The sequence below is a fragment of the Gracilinanus agilis genome, chromosome 2, assembly GCF_016433145.1.
Source record: "Gracilinanus agilis isolate LMUSP501 chromosome 2, AgileGrace, whole genome shotgun sequence".
Taxonomy (NCBI): Eukaryota; Metazoa; Chordata; class Mammalia; order Didelphimorphia; family Didelphidae; genus Gracilinanus; species Gracilinanus agilis.
In genome coordinates this window covers 391,274,846-391,291,500 of record NC_058131.1, presented here as the reverse complement: position 1 = coordinate 391,291,500, position 16,655 = coordinate 391,274,846, and the positions used below count along the sequence as shown (strand labels likewise).

Genomic DNA, 16,655 nt, shown 5'->3' with positions numbered 1-16,655 from the left:
GAGCTCCTGTTTGTCTTATTCCTTATGCTCCAACTAGACTAGTCTGCTCACCATCACCAAACATAATCATTGTTTTTCCTCTTTTTTTGGGGGGGGGGCGTGAGTGGGTGGGTGCTGCACTCATGCTGTTTTCTTTACCTAGATGTTCCTTTCCTAGCTGTTAGGGTCAAAATCCTACCCGATCTTTCGGGTCCAGTTTTTGGCACATTTTCCTTGAAGTCTTTAGGGATCAATCCAGCTTGAAGTAAACTATCCCTTTCGTGACTCTCCCATGATCTCTCCTGTTTGTCTCCCATCCTTTTCTGGACCTTACTTCATCCTGCCCGATTTGTAGCATTTATTTGTTGTCCCTTACCTCTTCTTCTAAGAGTGTGAGTCTCCTCAGAGTTCACATTTCCCTTCTCCACTTGCTGATATCCCCACAAAGGGGTTCCAGGCACCAGAGTTCAGGAGGAAAGTCTGCTCCGTCTATTGGATTCTGGGGCCTTGAGTAGGCTGGGGAAGCAGGACTTATCCCTCTTCTCCTACTGAAGCCGAAGCTTAGTGGCCTTGCCTGTCACCTGTCCTGCCCTTCGGACCCTGGGTCCTTTTTCTGTTAAGTACTGAAGAAAAGCAACTTTGGCTCAGCTCTGGGCTCTGGGGCGCACGGAGGTGGGGCGTACGGGAGGTGAAGGTGCTTTGGAGAGAGCGTTGGGGCGCCTAGGGTCTCTGGGAGCAGAAGTTTGGCTCTTTCTGAGGTCCCCCTCGCTCTCTTGGGGAGCCCGGGCGCTTCCCCCAAGGACAAGAGGTAGCCGGGTTCGGGGGTGGCCCCACGCGAAGCTGGGCGGGCAGCTTTTCCGTCAATCAGCCTGACTTCACTGCGCGCCCCGGCCCCTTGGCGTTACCCTCGAACCGCCTCCTGGTGTCTCTGCTTCGCTGCGATTGCAGCGTGTGGGCTAGGGCGGGAGGGAGCGAGCGAGGTAGGGGAGGGAAGGAGGGAGGCAGGGAAGGAGCCGCCGCTGAGTGAACAAACGCGCTGAGGAGAAGCAGCCGGGTCACCGCAGGCTGGGGCGTCCTCGTCTCCTCGTCTCCTCCTTCTTCTCCTCCTCCCCACGCCGCGCCCCCCGCCCTCCCCTCCCTCCGCCCTGAGCCCCAGGGGACTGCAGCTGCGGGCGGCTCCAGCTGCCCCAGATGTGGGCTGGGCGGCTCGCGGGCAACTTTAGCGCGGCTCCGCGTGCGGGGCTCGGGCTGCGGTTCGGCTGCCATGGATCTGCCGGCGGGAGCCGCTCGCCTCCTGCTCTGCTGGGCGCTGCTGCTGCTACTGCCGCCACTGCCCACGGGTGCCCTGAGCCGCTCCGGCCCCCGAGGTAGGTCCCGCTCCAGCCCGGACTCCAACCCCCCATGGCCCCGCGCCGGAGGGACTTGGGCTAACTCCGCTCTCCCAGGGTGTGAGTTGGCCAACTTTGGGGCCAGGGCGCGCCCAGTCTCAGAGACCTGGAGAAGTCGCGGGTTGGGGGGACGTGGCGCCCTCAGTCTTCAGTGCCCCGGCCAATGGAGCCCCGAGAAGCCTGAGGCAGGGACCCCAGAACCGGCTTCTGCCCGCCCCTACCGCCACTCAAGGCCCTAGTAGGGGAAGTAAAGCGGTGGGGCGAGGAGAATGGAGAAAATGCAATTCGCTCTTTCCTCAGCTGGAGCCCCTCGACCGCAAACTCTGATCCAAGCATCGAGTTTCACTTAGTACCCGTCTCTGGAAGGGCCAAACCCAGCTGCTAGCACAGGGCACTAGCGTAGGGGACAGGTATTTTCTCCCAAAGGGTTAAAGAACGACACCTCCAGGTCCCACTTCGGGGGATTTCATGGTGCTGTCCGGAGCTGACCCTAGTTGGCCAATGGCACTCCCCTTCCCAACTGCCCAGGGCGCCTGCTATGCGTGGGAATCTCCAGCAGGAACCTCCCTGTGATTGGACCGTGTGTTTCTCAGGGAAATATTGGGGAAGCCTAGCCAGGCTGAGGCCAGTTAGAGCTTTTTAAGTTGATGACCTGCTGATGTTATGGGTTTCCCTCCTGTGGCCTTTGAGTTTCCCCTCTCTCGTGCACTGTGAGCACTGGATCCCAGAGCACTCAGATTCTTCCACTGCCTTTTGCATCCTGGCCCAGTGAAGTGACCGATGGCTAGCACTTGGGATGTCTGTGGGCTAAATGGTGCTCACCAAGGTGGCTGAGGATGGGAAGTCTTCATGTTGCCTTCCATTTCTATCTTTGGCCCTTGCCCCCAGATGGTGACAGCTCAGCCTGTCAACTGACCCTTGGTCTTTGATATTCCCACTTTCTACATTTAAATTTGAGGAACATGAAGCAACATGATCCAGGGAAAAGAGCCCTCTTTCAAATATTGAGTGACTTGGGTTCAAGTTGTAAACTTGCAGCTTGTTCAGTATGCAATCTTGGCCAAGTCACTCCTCCTCCCTGGGCCTCAGTCTCCTCAGTGTAAAATAAAGGAGTTGGAGAAGATGACCTTGGGATGATAGAGAAATGAGTTTAAATTTACATGTCCTCTTCTCATCCCTTCCATTTTCAGGTCCACTTTTGGGAAACATAGAGGAGTATAGACTTGTTATCCCAACCAGCACAGATGCAGAGGGCAACTTCTTATCACATTTGGTCTCTGGAGCTGGTAAAAGCCGAGCCCGAAGGGATGTTGGGGACTTGCCCAGGGAGGATGCCAATGAACAGATATTTTACAATGTCACTGTATTTGGAAGAGATTTCCACTTCAGGCTGCGGCGGAACTCCCGGCTCGTGGCCCCGGGTGCGACTCTTGAATGGCAGGAAGATTCCCACGAGACTCGAGTAGAGCCACTCTTAGGGAACTGCCTCTATGTGGGAGGCATCACCGGTCTCCCCAATGCTTCTGTCGCTATCAGTAACTGTGATGGGCTGGTAAGTCTCTTTCTCTGGTACAGTGCATGCACAAAGAATCACAAATTCAATCCCTTCCCAGCAATGCAGCCAAAAGAAACTGGATTGGTCAGGAGCAAGAATAGTCCTGGGTTGCAGCTAGATTCATTTGTTGTAGGTACAATGGATAGAGAAAGGTGACCAGGACTTTGAGGGGTCCAGGTGGTGTGCCATATGAGGACTGGTTCCAAGAACTGGGGTTACCTTCCCTGGAGACGTAAGGGACCATGATACCTGCTGTCAAATAGTTGAAGGGCTCCCATGGGTCAGAAGGATCAGGTTTGTTCTCTGTGCCTTCAGAAGGGATGCCTAGAAAGTTTCAGGGAGGCTGATTTTGGTTCTGTTTAAGGCACGCCTTTCTAACAATTGAGACTGCTTTGTTAGATGGTGAGATCTCAGTCACGGGCAGTATTCCCGTATTGACTGCACATCCCCCCTTTGTCAGGGAAAAAATTGAAGGGAATTCCTTGTATTGCGCGAGAGGCCAAGTCTAGATGGGCTCTTGCGACCTCAGGTTCCATGGTTCTGCAGTAATACCAGTTGACATTTGTCTAGGGTTTTTAAAATTTGTAGCATGTTTTACACATATGACCTCATTTGAAAGAGCTGGTCCCTCTGTTGGCTAGGTGTAGCTGGTAGCTATCTCCACAAAGCTACCTTTGGCTTCTCACTTCCCCCATCCTCTCTGTGTGGGTTTGGTCTCCTTCTTCAGATAGCCATGCTTACAGCCTCCCCAAAGGCAGGGACATAGCTTTTATTTCTTTTGTGCCTTACCCCTTGATCTCTATCACCAACCCCTCAGTGTCTGATATGTAGTGCTGGCTGAGTGGATGCTTAAAGCTTTTTGGTCTGGGTATTTTCATAAGCCTTGTTGTGGTGAGGGGCAGGGGAAGGGAGGAAGTTAGCTTCCTAGGGCTTGCTTTGTAAATTGGGAACTGGACAGCATCCACAGCATAGACATTCCTGGTTAGCTCCTGAGTCTCAGATGGTTCCGACTCAGTATTGCAGTGAGTCAAATTGTCAGACACTTGTTGGCATGTTATGCTTCAGCTTTTATGCCCCCGGGGTCTGAAGATACAGTTTGCTTTTATCCTTTTTGGCAGGGGTTAGGAGTAGGGCTGAGAGTGTGTGCAAATACAGAAATCTATCCATTCCTGTCCCCAATACTTGTTTTTGCCTCCCTGCTCTTCCCTCCTCTCCTTAATTGCAAAGCTATAGCCCTGAGGTTCAGTTTCTACAAATACTCTGTTTCTAATACTCATGGTTAAACATGAGGAGATGCTGCAGCCAGGACAGGCTGACCTGGGTTTGGAAAATGAGATGAGATCAGAGGTTGGGGTGAAGTCTCAGTGCATGCTTAGGTCCAGAGAAGGGCATTTCTCTCAGCCTTAAATGGATCTTCCTCAGTGAATGGGAGAAAAAGCCCTAACACTTGCTAGCCCTGCTCTGGCCAGGGATGTTCCGGGTGGAGCGGCAGGCCTGGAATTGCAGATTTCGAGTTTGGAATGCGAGTCAAGTGGTCAGACTGTATCTGTTGGTGCCAGACATCTGAAGCAGGCGTACTGTGTGTTTAACACTAATTGCTACGTGGCACACACTCACTCGGTTTAGTGGGGAAAGGCAGTTTTTGTCATGAATTGTTGCTCGGCTCCCGTGATTTCTCCTCCATCACAGGCTCATGTTTCCACTAGAGGTAATTGTTCAACACTTTTCTGTGCCCTGCTGTTGAATAAGAGTTGACTGGCTCTGGGAATCTTAGGAAACTCTTCTTTGCCAGGTCCAGACAGACAAAGAATTGGTCTTAGAAAACAAACACTTCCAGGGACCTATTCTTTAATCCTTATGAAGACAGTCAAAATGAAGCTACTTTTCAGACTTCATGTTTCCAGTGATGATTCTCTTCTTCCAATTTATTGTCAACAAAAATCCTCGCACACAGTACGGGCATCCCTCACTCTACAACATGGACCTTTTTTCTGGAAAGTGAAAAGTAGGACCCAGCACTAGACTATTCATAACAACTTGTTGATCAGAAAACAAACAAACAAACAACAAAAACAAAAACAAAAACAAAAAATCCAACAGAGTATAAAGTTAATATTGTTGCTTATTTTTTTTTTTGTTAAACCTTTTGTCTTGGAATTGACAAGTATTGGTTCCAAGGCAGAAAAGCAATAAAGGCTAGGCATTTGGGGTTAAGTGAATTGCCCAGGGTTACAAGGCAAAGGAGTAACTGAGATCACATATGAACCCAGGCCCTCCTATCTCCAGGCCTGGTGCTCTATCCATTGAGCCACCTAGCCACTCCTAACATTCTTTTCATATTGACATATAACTATATGAGATGGGTTCAGCTATTATTTTTGATTGCCTTTTGTCACAGATAGATCTTTTTCTGATGAATAGTGAATTATCTGTGAACCAACATCCAAATGCACCATGGGAGCTGTTATATGAGGATTATTTTTTGAAAGGCAAATATCTCAAAATGAAATTGTTATTCTGCTTTTTTGGGGGGTCCCTTCTCTAATTCATCATCTACATATTTGCTAAAAGTCATATTCCTACAGCACAAATCTGATCATGTTACTCCCTTGCCCCCAAATCTCCAGTGGCTCCCTATTGCCTCTAGAATAAGAAACAACTCATCTGTCATTTAAAGCTGTCTACAATTTGTCTTCAGGTCAAAGGATTATGGTTGACTAGTTTCTGTTAAACCCAAAGATCCTAGCTATTGTGGCAAGAACTCACTATTCATCAAAAACTGGAAAATAATCTGGCAGAAACTAGACATAGGCCAACATATCCCACTATATACCATGATAAATTCCAAATATATACATGATTTAAACATAAAAGGTAACATGAGCAAATTAGAGGAGCATGGGGAAAATTACCTGCCAGATCTATGGAAAGGGAAAGAGTTCATGATTACATGAGAGATAGAGAGGTCCCTGGGAGATAAAGTAGACAATTTTGATTACATAATTTTTTTTAATTTTAATTTTTAGAAAAATTTTCCATGGTTACATGATTCATTTTCTTACTCTCCTCTCCCCCCACCCCCCCACCTCCCACAGCTGATGCGCATTTCCACTGGTTTTTACATGATTACATAAAATTTTAAAAGATTTTGCACAAACAAAACAAATGTAGCTAAAATTAGAAGAAAAGCAAAAACCTGGAAAAATATCTCTGATAAACTCATATCGAAGAATATGGAAAATGGAGTCCAATTTATAAAAATAAGTCCTTCCTACTTGATAAATGGTCAAAGGATACGAATAGGACATTCTCAGAGGAAGAAATCTAACCTATCGATAACCATATGAAAAAATGCTCTAAATCACTAATAGAGCAAACTTCAATAACTGTGAGATACCATCTCATATCTATCAGATTGGGTAAATTGACAAAAAAAAAAGGAAAATGAAAAATGCTGGAGGATCTATAGGAAAACAGTTATTTTAAGGCACTATTGGTGGAGCTGTGGGCTGGTCTATTCATTTTGGAAAGTAATTTAGAGCTGTGCCCCAAAGACCTTTTAAATTATGCATACTCTTGGAATAATATTAAGATATGGGTATTGATACATTAGCCTTATAGATAAGAAATAGAAAAGCCTGTCTCAAAAGCAAGTTGGAATCTGGAGAGAGGCTGAGGCAAAGGTTCTGTGGAATGTTAGTGTCTGTGCATACTCTTTGATCCAGTGAAACCACTACTAGGTGTATAAGAAAACCAAACCAAAGAGATAGATATAGATAGGTAGGTAGATAGATAGATATTCATATCAGTTCCTTTTCTGGTGGTGGAGACTTGGAAACCAAAGGGGATGACCATCACTGGGGAATGGCTGAATAAGTTATGCCATTTGAATGTGACGGAATACTGTAAGAAATCATGAAGGGGCTGGTTTCTGAGAAATCTTGGAAGATTTGTATGAATTGATGCAAAATGAAGTGGGGAGACCCAGGAGACACAACTTATACTATAGCAACAATATTGTACAGATAACCTAGAAAGTCCTTGGAAATCTGGTCAATGCAATGACAATTTGGCTTCAGCTTCCCTTTATGGGTTTATGACTTATGACTAACTTTTATGTACTCTTCTTTCTAGTCCAAATGGCCTGGTTATTGATCCTGCCCTACCTTCCCATCTCCTGCTTCCATGTTTTTCAAAGATGGTCTGTAATGCAATCTTTTCTCATCTTAGAATTCCTAGCTTCTTTCAGAATTTAGCTCAACCACCACCTTTTAATGAAGCCTTTTCTGATTCTCCTGCCTCCTAGTGCTTCTCTGAAGTTGCATATTTTTGGTATTTATTTATATGCATACATATTGCTTCCTCAGATTGAATGTATATAACTCAGTGCTTGGAGGGCAGGGACTATTTCTAATTTTTCTCTGTGTCATTAGAATATAGCATGTTGGTTATCAGCTCTGGGAGGTGGGGGAAGGAAGAGGGGAGAAAAAGAAAATGAATCATGTAAACATGGAAAAGATATTTAAAAAAAAAGAATGTAGTATGTTGGTCTGGATGTGGTATTTCAGCTATGTGGGGAACTCCTGGATAAGAAAATGCATCCATCAATGCTTATTGGTAACTGTTCTTCAACTATTTAGCCTTCGTTATCTGGGGCCACTGTGAGATTAAGTGATTTTTGTCCGCATTCCCATGGCTAGCCTGTGTTAGAAACCAATCTTAAGGGGGCAGCTAGATGGCTCAGTGGATCGAGAGCAAGTCTTAGAGGCAGTAGGTCCTGGGTTCAAATGTGACCTCAGATACTTCCTGGGGAAGTCACTTAACCCCTGTTAACTTGCCTGATAGAGCCTTTATTGCTCTTCTATCTTGGAACTAATACACAGTATTGATTCTAAGATGGAAGGTAAAGATTTAAAAGAAAAAAAAAAAGAAACCAACCTTAAACTCAGGTCTTTCTCCATTATACTATGCTGCTACTCTCCATCTTATAAATGTATGCCTAAATATGCTTACTGATTGAAGTTGTGCCAGATTGGATTCTCAATTTATTAGTAAGGATAGGTAATATTATAGCAAGAAATCATATGAGGAGTCAAAAGACACTTTATTGTTGAAACAACTGATTAAAATGTAGAGTTTACCTTTGTTCCCTTTAATTGCATTCTGAATGTGAATTATTTATAAGCTTCAAAAATCTCATTATGGTGGATGCGGCTAATTTGGAATTTGTCATAATTTAAACTGACAAGGGTTGATATTCATATTTATATTTTCTGTCCATTTATTAAGCCACATAAGAGGTGTTTAATAAGTGTTTGTTGAGTGGAAAAGTACTTAAATGACTAATTAATGTAAACATGATTGCTAGGGCAGTGTTTAACCAACTTCAGAACAAGGTTTCCAAGCGCTGATATATACAGAAAGGATTGATTTTAATCCCTGGTGATTTTTATCCATTCTTGTGCTTGGTAATGCTTTGTTAGTCTGGACGATATTATTTACAGACCTGAAAATTAAAACAAAACCAAACCAAAGGCGATAGTTCTTTGAGAAGATTCTGTGATCCACACTTTGGATGAATTCAGATGGGCCTTTTCCAATCAGGCTGAGTCAGGGAGGCTTTGTTGAAAACTGCAGACTTCAGTATTAGTCCCGCCTATTGGATGATGTGATTCTGGGTGGCTTCTAGGATCAGAAAGGTGTGTTGTGTGTGTGTGTGTATGTGTGTGTGTGTGCGTGCATGTGCGTGTGTGTGTGAGATTTGGGACTCGGACTGGTATGGAAAATTGACACTGATTTTTTCAATTCCAATTCTAAGCCTCCAGTGGAGGCTGCAGAGAGCAAAGTATTTGTCTTTGTCAGTGATTCTGGGTGTCTGGCAGAAGCTAACATGGTGAGTGTGTGGGACAGCTAGGGCTCGAGACTCCGGGTGTCCAGCCTGGGTTTCCCAGGGGGGCATGCAGGGCTCAGTATGGTGAGTCCAAGCATTTAGAGGCTTCTGCCAAGGGTAATGCGTAGAGCTCAGACCAGCAATTCTGAATAGCTGTCTCAATTAGCAAGAATAAATTAAATCTCACCAAATGATTGATCCTCATAGAGACATTTTCTTTCTTGTTCTTCCTTGAAGGGAAAGAAGGTTCTTGTTGGCTCATGAATCTGGTCCTTTGAGGTGTAGAAGCAATACATTAGAAGGGGGGGGAAGAACCCCAGGTTGAAAATCAAAAGAAATCTGAGTTTGAATCTTGACTCTAGATGTTCAACTAGCTGTGTGATTGTAGGCCAGCCTCAGGTTCCATATCTGTAGAATAGGTATAATACTTACGTTACCCATAATACAGGGTTATTGTGAGGAAAGGATGGGGATAGAGACTGGACTTGTGATTTCATTGTTTTTAGAGAGCCTCTCAGTTGAGTAAATTCCCTCTATTAATTCTAGGTCAGCCCCTTTAGTGATTTGTCCAGGATCACAGCCAGAATATATCAGAGGGACTTGGATCTGGGTATTCCTGACTTTGAAGAAGACTCTCTATCCACCACACCCTGCTGCCTCTCCATTGGGAGGAAAGTACTTTCTAAACCTTCATGTACTATAGAAATATGAATTGTTATAATATTATTATCATTAATAGTCAGTGCTATTTTAAAACATTCTTATTCTATTAATTTATTATGAAATACTATATTTATTATAATAATATCGATGTTACATTATTTATATATTAATATCATATTATTTAGTAATATTATCATTAATAGTCATTGCTCATCTTTAAACTTTTTTATAATAAATGTGATTATTCAGTCACTTTCAGTTGTATCTGACCCTTTGTGACCCTCTTTTTTTTTAATTTTTTGGCAAAGATAGTGGAGTAGTTTGCCATTTCCTTTTCCAGCTCATTTTATAGATGAGGAAATGGAGGCAAACTAGGTGAAGTGATTTGCCCATGGTCACATAGCTAGTAAGTGTCTGAGACCACATTTGAATTCAGGTCTTCTTGACTTCAGGCTCTGCACTTTATCCATTGTACAACCTAGCTGCCCTATACTAAACTTAATTATCTCAAAAGAAGCATATAAAACAAGGGCTAAATATTATACAAGTGCTCTAAGGCTCTAATAAGACAGAACCAACAGAATGAATGAATAAATTTGACAAAGCACTTATTAAGCACTTACTATATTCAAACTGCTGTGCTAAGCACTGGGGGTACAAATAAAAAAGTGAAGACAGTCCCTGCTCTCAAGGAGCTCAAACTCTAATAGGAGGAACAACAGATAGAGAAGGCTTCAATTGCAAGTCAGATGGAAATGTCCCATAGTCCTTAGAGTATAGTAGCAAAGCAGAGTTCATACATTTTTAATGTCATTTCTGGTGAAAAAAAAAATCAAATTTTCTGATGCTGAACTATTTGGCAGTGTCAGGGTCTTTGATGGCAAGAACTTTCTTTCCTGGGTCTTCAGTAGTTATAGCTGTAGTACTTGAAGTAGTTTCCCAGTAGCATCTCTATAGAAATTGCCTTTTGGGATGATGCCTTTGGGGGTTGGGCTTGAAAAAGGACCAATGATCTGGGGGGGGGAGTACTGCCATTCCAAGGGCTTGTGGGTTTACCCACCCAACTTCTAGTTAATAGTTAGTGGTTGCGGAAGTGAGGAAGGTGGACCCCTTCTTCATAGTAATTGCTCTTCTCGTTGAGGGCTGAGGATCTGGGAGGTATGGCTGTTCTCAAGGCTCTTGGGTTCAGGGTCTTCACTAGGGCTCCATAAGAGCTAATCTACTTTCCTGATAGATGCCACCTTTTATCTCAAATAAAAATTAAGGAAATTAAGGAAAATAAGGAAAAATTAAGCAAATAGTTGCAGCCTTCATGATCTCTCATCTGGACTATTCTACTAGCTTCCTTAATTGGTTTTCCCACCTTAAAGTCTCTCTCTTTTCTAATTCTTTTACCACATAGTTACCCCAGTGATTTTCTTTTCTTTTCTTAAAACATTTTTTTACCTTCCATCTTAGAACCAATAAGGGAGAAGAGTGGTAAGGGCTAGACAAAGAGTGGTAAGGGTCAAGTGACTTGCCCAGGGTCACACAGCTAGGAAGTATCTGAGGCCAGATTTGAACCTAGGACCTTCCATCTCTAAGCCTGGCTCTCATTCCACTGAGCCACCTAGCTGCCCCACCAGTGATTTTCTTGAAGTAAGTTAGACGGGTAGGTGGCACAAAATTCTACCAAATGACACCTGGGTCAAGCCTTTCCTGATCCTCTTTAATTACTAATGCCCTAGAACAACCTCTTTTAGAGTTTTTGGTTACCTTGGTAAAGTAAGGATATTTGGTTAACTCTCTAAGGGTCACTTCCAATCCTGATAGGCTTTGATTTTGCACTTATTTTATAGATGGAAAAACTGAGATCCAGAAAGGAGAGGCCCTAAGTTCATTCATTTAGAACTAGAAGGGATTTTAGAAATTGTCTAGAGCAGTGGTTCCCAAACTTTTTTGGCCTACTGCCCCCTTTCCAGAAAAAATATTACTTGGCCCCCTGGAAAGTAATTTAAAAAAAAATTTAATAGCAATTAATAGGAAAGATAAATGCACCTGTGGCCATCACCGCCTCCCTGGATCGCTGCAGCACCCCCCAGGGGGCAGTGGTGCCCACTTCGGGAATCACTGGTCTAGATCGACTACCTCATTTTTACAGTTGAAGAAACTGAGGCAGGTAGAGGTGAAATGACTTGCCCAAGGCAACACTGGTAGTAAGTGTCAGAGGCAAGATTGAAACCCAAGTTCTCTGACTTTAACCTTGGCATCATTTCCACTGTTTGTCCAGGGTAGGACACATAACAAGTTAGTGGCAGAGCTGGAATTAGACTCCTGGTCCCTCGACCCCTAGTCTGAGCTCCTTTTTATCACGGCAGCCCAAAGGGTCAACTGAGAGCCATTATCAGGGGAAGACTTGCCTCACTGGTTACCAACAAGGAATTTGAATTCCAGCCATAGACAGAGTCCTGCGAGTGGTAAGAAAGTGCCTGAGTTTCATTCACAGATAGAGCTGTTGGTGTGACTGGGAATGTGTTACTGACCGTGCCAGACAGGGCTGATGTCTCTTGGTCCAGGAAGGCCAGGCTGAGAGACACGAACCTGGGAAATGAGTTTGAGTCCGTGCGGGTCTCCTGGAATGTCTGATCTAGGCCAGCATGGCGAGCTCTCCCTCCGACAGCCCCAGAAAGGTCAGAGAAGCAGGGGCCCTCCAGCATCCTCTACCTTCAGCTCCCTGGCACTCTGCCAACCCTGACACTCACCTAGGGAGCCTTTTCTCACTGTTACCTCTGCCTATTGCAATCCCATTAGGATCTTCTTAGGCCCAATTTAGATGCTACTTCATCTGGGAAACCTTCCTTCTTCCCTATCCTCAAAAAAATTTGCTTTCATTTTATCTGTAGCAATCAATGAACAAAGATTAAGTATCTTCCATATGCCAGGTACTCTGCTAGACCCCGAGATACAAAGACCAAAAAAAAAGTCTTTGCCCTCAAGGAGCTTACAATTTTTAAATTTTATTTTTAAGCCCTTACCTTCTGTCTTAGAATCAATATTAAATATTGGTTCTAAGGCAGAAGACTTGATAAGTACTATGCAATGGGGGTTAAGTGACTTGCCCAGGGTCACACAGCTAGGAAGTGTCTGAGGCTAGATTTGAATGCAAGTTCTTCTTAATCCAGGCCTGGTGTTCTATCCACTGTGCTACCTTGCTGCTCCTAAGGATTTTTTCATTTTATTGAGGGAAAAACATGTATATATCTAAGTATATGTCAGATAAATTGCAAGGTAATTTCAAATGGAGGGAGGGACTATCAGCTGGACGTATCAAGGAAGGCTTTATATAGGAGGCTGTGTTTGAGCTGAGCTTTGATGAAAACTGGGCATTTAAAGAACAAATTAAAGGAAAAAAAACCCATCAAGTGCTCATTGCATGCCAAACCCGATACTGTGTGCAGGAAATATAAGCCAATCCCTGCTCTCAAATAGCTTATATACTATTGGGGAGCCAAAACATAAAGGGGAGTGTTGGCTAGGAGAAAGATACTTTGGAAAGTTATAGGGCAAGGGGCAGCTAGGTAGGATAGTGGATATAAAGGCAGGCCTGGAGTCAGGAGGTCCTGGGTTCAAATCTGCCCTCATATACTTCCTAATTATGTGACCCTGGGCAAGTCACTCAACCCCAATTGTGTAGCTCTTTACCACTCTTCTGCCTTGGAACCAATACTTAGTATCAATTCTAAGACAGATGGTAAGGATTTAGAAATAAAATTAAAAAATATTTTAATATATATATTTATTTTATTATATATATGCACATATATATATCCTTGAAGGCAGAGACTTTCTTTCTTTTGGTTTTTGTATCTCAAACAGTCACCCCAAGTGGATGATCATTTAGTGGAGATGTTGCAGATGGGATTCCCATTCAGGGAGGGCATAGATTAAATGATCAAATAAGATAATAATTTATTATTACTCAGCATAGTGCCTGCAAGGTGGTGCCATATAAAAGTTAGTTATTCTTTTATTATAGCTGAAGTTCCTTTTGGTTCCAATTTTTCATGATTTTTCCTGATTTCTGGGCTCCTCACAATCCTTCCCTTTCTGTTCTGAACTCTACTCAACAAGCTGGGGAATAAGAAAGGTGGAAGAGGCGGTGCTGAGTCAGAGCTGCTGTGGTGGTAGTCGCCACTAGCATTCTGGCACATCCCTTCTCCTTGAATGAATTAGGTGGCTCACCCCCAATAACATGGCTGCTGCATGCTCAAAGAACAAAGCCTGGCTTCCTCCATTGCCTCTTCTTTCCCTCCCTCCCAGGGATTTGGGCATCCAGGGAGGCAGGCTTTCTCATTGGCCCAGGAGAATAAGGAGGAAAGATGTTCTAGAGAAGAAAACAATTATTCCTTTCCTTCTTCATACATACAAGGAAGTGCCATGATTGCTGCTTGAACCCATAGAAATTACCTGCATTCAGAAACTAATTGGATTGAAACTAATTGGATGAGTCATGGAGGGGGGGCAGGATGGAGAGGAGGAGGGAGAAACTTTCCTCCTAGCTGCTTATATAGCTGTGGATGACAACCCATCTCCCTTTGGTGAGGAAATTATAATGAATATATTCTCTGATTTCTCTTGGCCCCTGAGTGGGTCTGTAGAGGGGGAGAGCATTTGCTAGGATCAGGTTAACATAGATATGGAAGGTCAATACCACTTCATCAGTGACTGCTAAGCTTCACCACCATCTATGGAGCACACCCAGTATCATCTCCCCGTCTGACCCTACACAATTAATTGGCATAATTTATCCCCAGATGATTAATTGACGGGCATCAGCATTTCTAAAAGGGCACATGTCTCATGTTGTAACTGAGGAAAGACAGACTGGCTGATTAGTTTAGAGACTGGAGAATGGAGATATGAGGTTGGATAACCTCTTTCCATGGAAGACATGGAGAGGATTCCCATATAAAGGAGAGAGTACACTGGGTCTTGATTTTCCGAATCTTGATACTAGTTGCATGATCCTGGGTAAGTTTCAACACTAAGAGAATTTAATAAATTTTATTTTACAATTTTAATAAATTAATTATAATTTTAGACAGTAAAAATTTATGTAATTATTATATGTGTAAATATAGAATTAATACTACATAATATATAACAATAAGTTGAATAAATTAATTATAATTTTATATAGCATATAAAATATGTTTGTATATTATATACAAATATAATAATCATACGTTGCATTATAGTTGCCAGTCTATATCAGTGGAAGACGTTTACCCAGTGAAATCACGAGGATCATTAAATTGTGAGCTCCTTGAGGTTAGGGACTGTCTTTTGCCTCTTTTTTATACCTGATGCATAGAATAGGGCCTGGCACATAGTAGATGCTTAATAAATATTTTATGGAATTGAATAGGCTCCTGCCCAATCACTTAAAGCATCTCTGAAGCCCTAGAATATCAGAGAATCAGAATCACAGAATTTAGGGCTGGAGAAGATCTTAGAGAGCATCTTGCCCAGCTTCTTGATTTTATAGAGAAGGAAACAGAGGCCCATCTAGGGGAAATGGCCTAAGGCCATTCAGCTAGCCAATGACAAGGCTAGGCTTAGAATACAGATTTCCCAACTTCTAGTTTAGGACTCTTTCTGCTGTCCATGCTATAACTCCATCTCTGATATATACTATGAGGGCCACTGGTAAGAAAACATTCTTGTTCAGTCATTTTAAGTTGTGCCCAACTCTTCATGACCCTATTTGGCATTTTCTTGGCAGAGATACTGAAATAATGTGCCATTTCCTTCTTCAGCTCTTTTTACAGATAAGGAAACCAAGGCAAACAGGGTTAAGTGACTCATCCAGGGTCACATAGTAAGTGTCTAAGGCCAGATTTGAACTCAGGCAGATGAGCCTTCCTGACTCCAGGCCTGATGGGTTTGTAAAAACTCTCCTCACTGCTGGGGGAGGGCCCTTTGCTACAAAGTCCCCATCCCACCAATGGGGGTATCTTCTGTGCCATTGCTATTTGGATTATTTACCAAAGACCAGATTCTAGCGTCAAATCAGAATCATTGATTGGGCAAAGTGGCCGGTGTGGTAAAAGTGGTCTGAGTTTGGACCTGGGCTCAAATCTGGCCTCAGACACTTCCTAGCTGTGTGACCCTGGGCAAGTCACTTGACCCCCATTGCCTAGTCCTTACTGCAGTTTTATCTTAGAACTGGATAGTAAGTCAAAAGGAAAAGGTTTTTAAATAAATAAATGCTCATTGATTGATGGGTTCGTCTTGTCTAACTTCTGCCCAAGGAAGAATCTTCCTGGAGCGTTTATAACAGATGACTGTCAGGCTTTTGTTTGAAAGTATCTAGTCACCAGCTCTTAGTCCCTTCTGAGGCAGTCCACATTATTTGGGGCAGGAGTAATCTATTTCTGAGATATCCGAGTCCTAGGAGGGAAGCCTTGCATCTCTACAGTACCTTCTGGTCCCGAAGCGTTTCTGTTCCAGAGATGCTTCTTTTATTTGAGAGGGATCATTGTGGGAGATGGACACTCTCTCAGCTTGGGGCTGTGAAGCCTGCCGAAGGCTCTGACACATCCTTTCTTTCCTGGTGGCTGCAGGGCACTCAAATTGGCTGGGATTTGCACTGATACTCCCTCCAGTTGGCCTTCCTGGATGCCTTTGCTCTAAGATGATTTACAGAGCAGGGGCAGTAAGCCTCCTGAGGGATGAGGGGCTTCTTGGAGGATGGAGTCAGTGGGGAGAGAGATGCTGATGAGAAGAGGGACAAGATGAACTCCCCAAACTCCAGAATCCATGAAGGAAGGGCATTCAATCCTAACCACATCAACGCCCTTCTCCAGTGCCAAGGCTTATAGAGGATGCTATTTACTGCACATGCTTCATATTAAATGTCAGCTGCCCACCGCTCCCGCAGCGTTTCCATTAATATGGAAAAGTTATTGCAGAGCCTCGAACACCCTGAGCAGGAAGAATGCTGAGGACTTTAGTTCTCCCATGAATTTAAATTGCATTATGTCTCTCCTACTTTCCCGGGTCTTCAGAATGGGACTCACAGCTTCAGATTGCCACCCTGTTGGAATACACAAGCATCAGGCATTCCGATTGGTTCCTTTCCTGAATACTAATTCCCTGGAAGTACCGGGGACACAGCATTGCCCTTTGTAGAACGTTT

The 16,655-nt window shown here is 43.8% G+C and overlaps 1 protein-coding gene across 1 annotated transcript in view; it reads left to right on the top strand.

Annotated features, from left to right (window-relative positions):
* Positions 1-1,243: 1,243 nt before the first annotated feature.
* Positions 1,244-16,655, top strand: part of ADAMTS2 (ADAM metallopeptidase with thrombospondin type 1 motif 2) — a 489,415-nt gene continuing 474,003 nt past the window's right edge. The window contains exons 1-2 of the mRNA XM_044664491.1: positions 1,244-1,346; positions 2,558-2,919. Of these exons, the coding sequence (XP_044520426.1) occupies positions 1,244-1,346; positions 2,558-2,919 (465 nt within the window). The remainder of the gene's footprint in view (positions 1,347-2,557; positions 2,920-16,655) is intronic.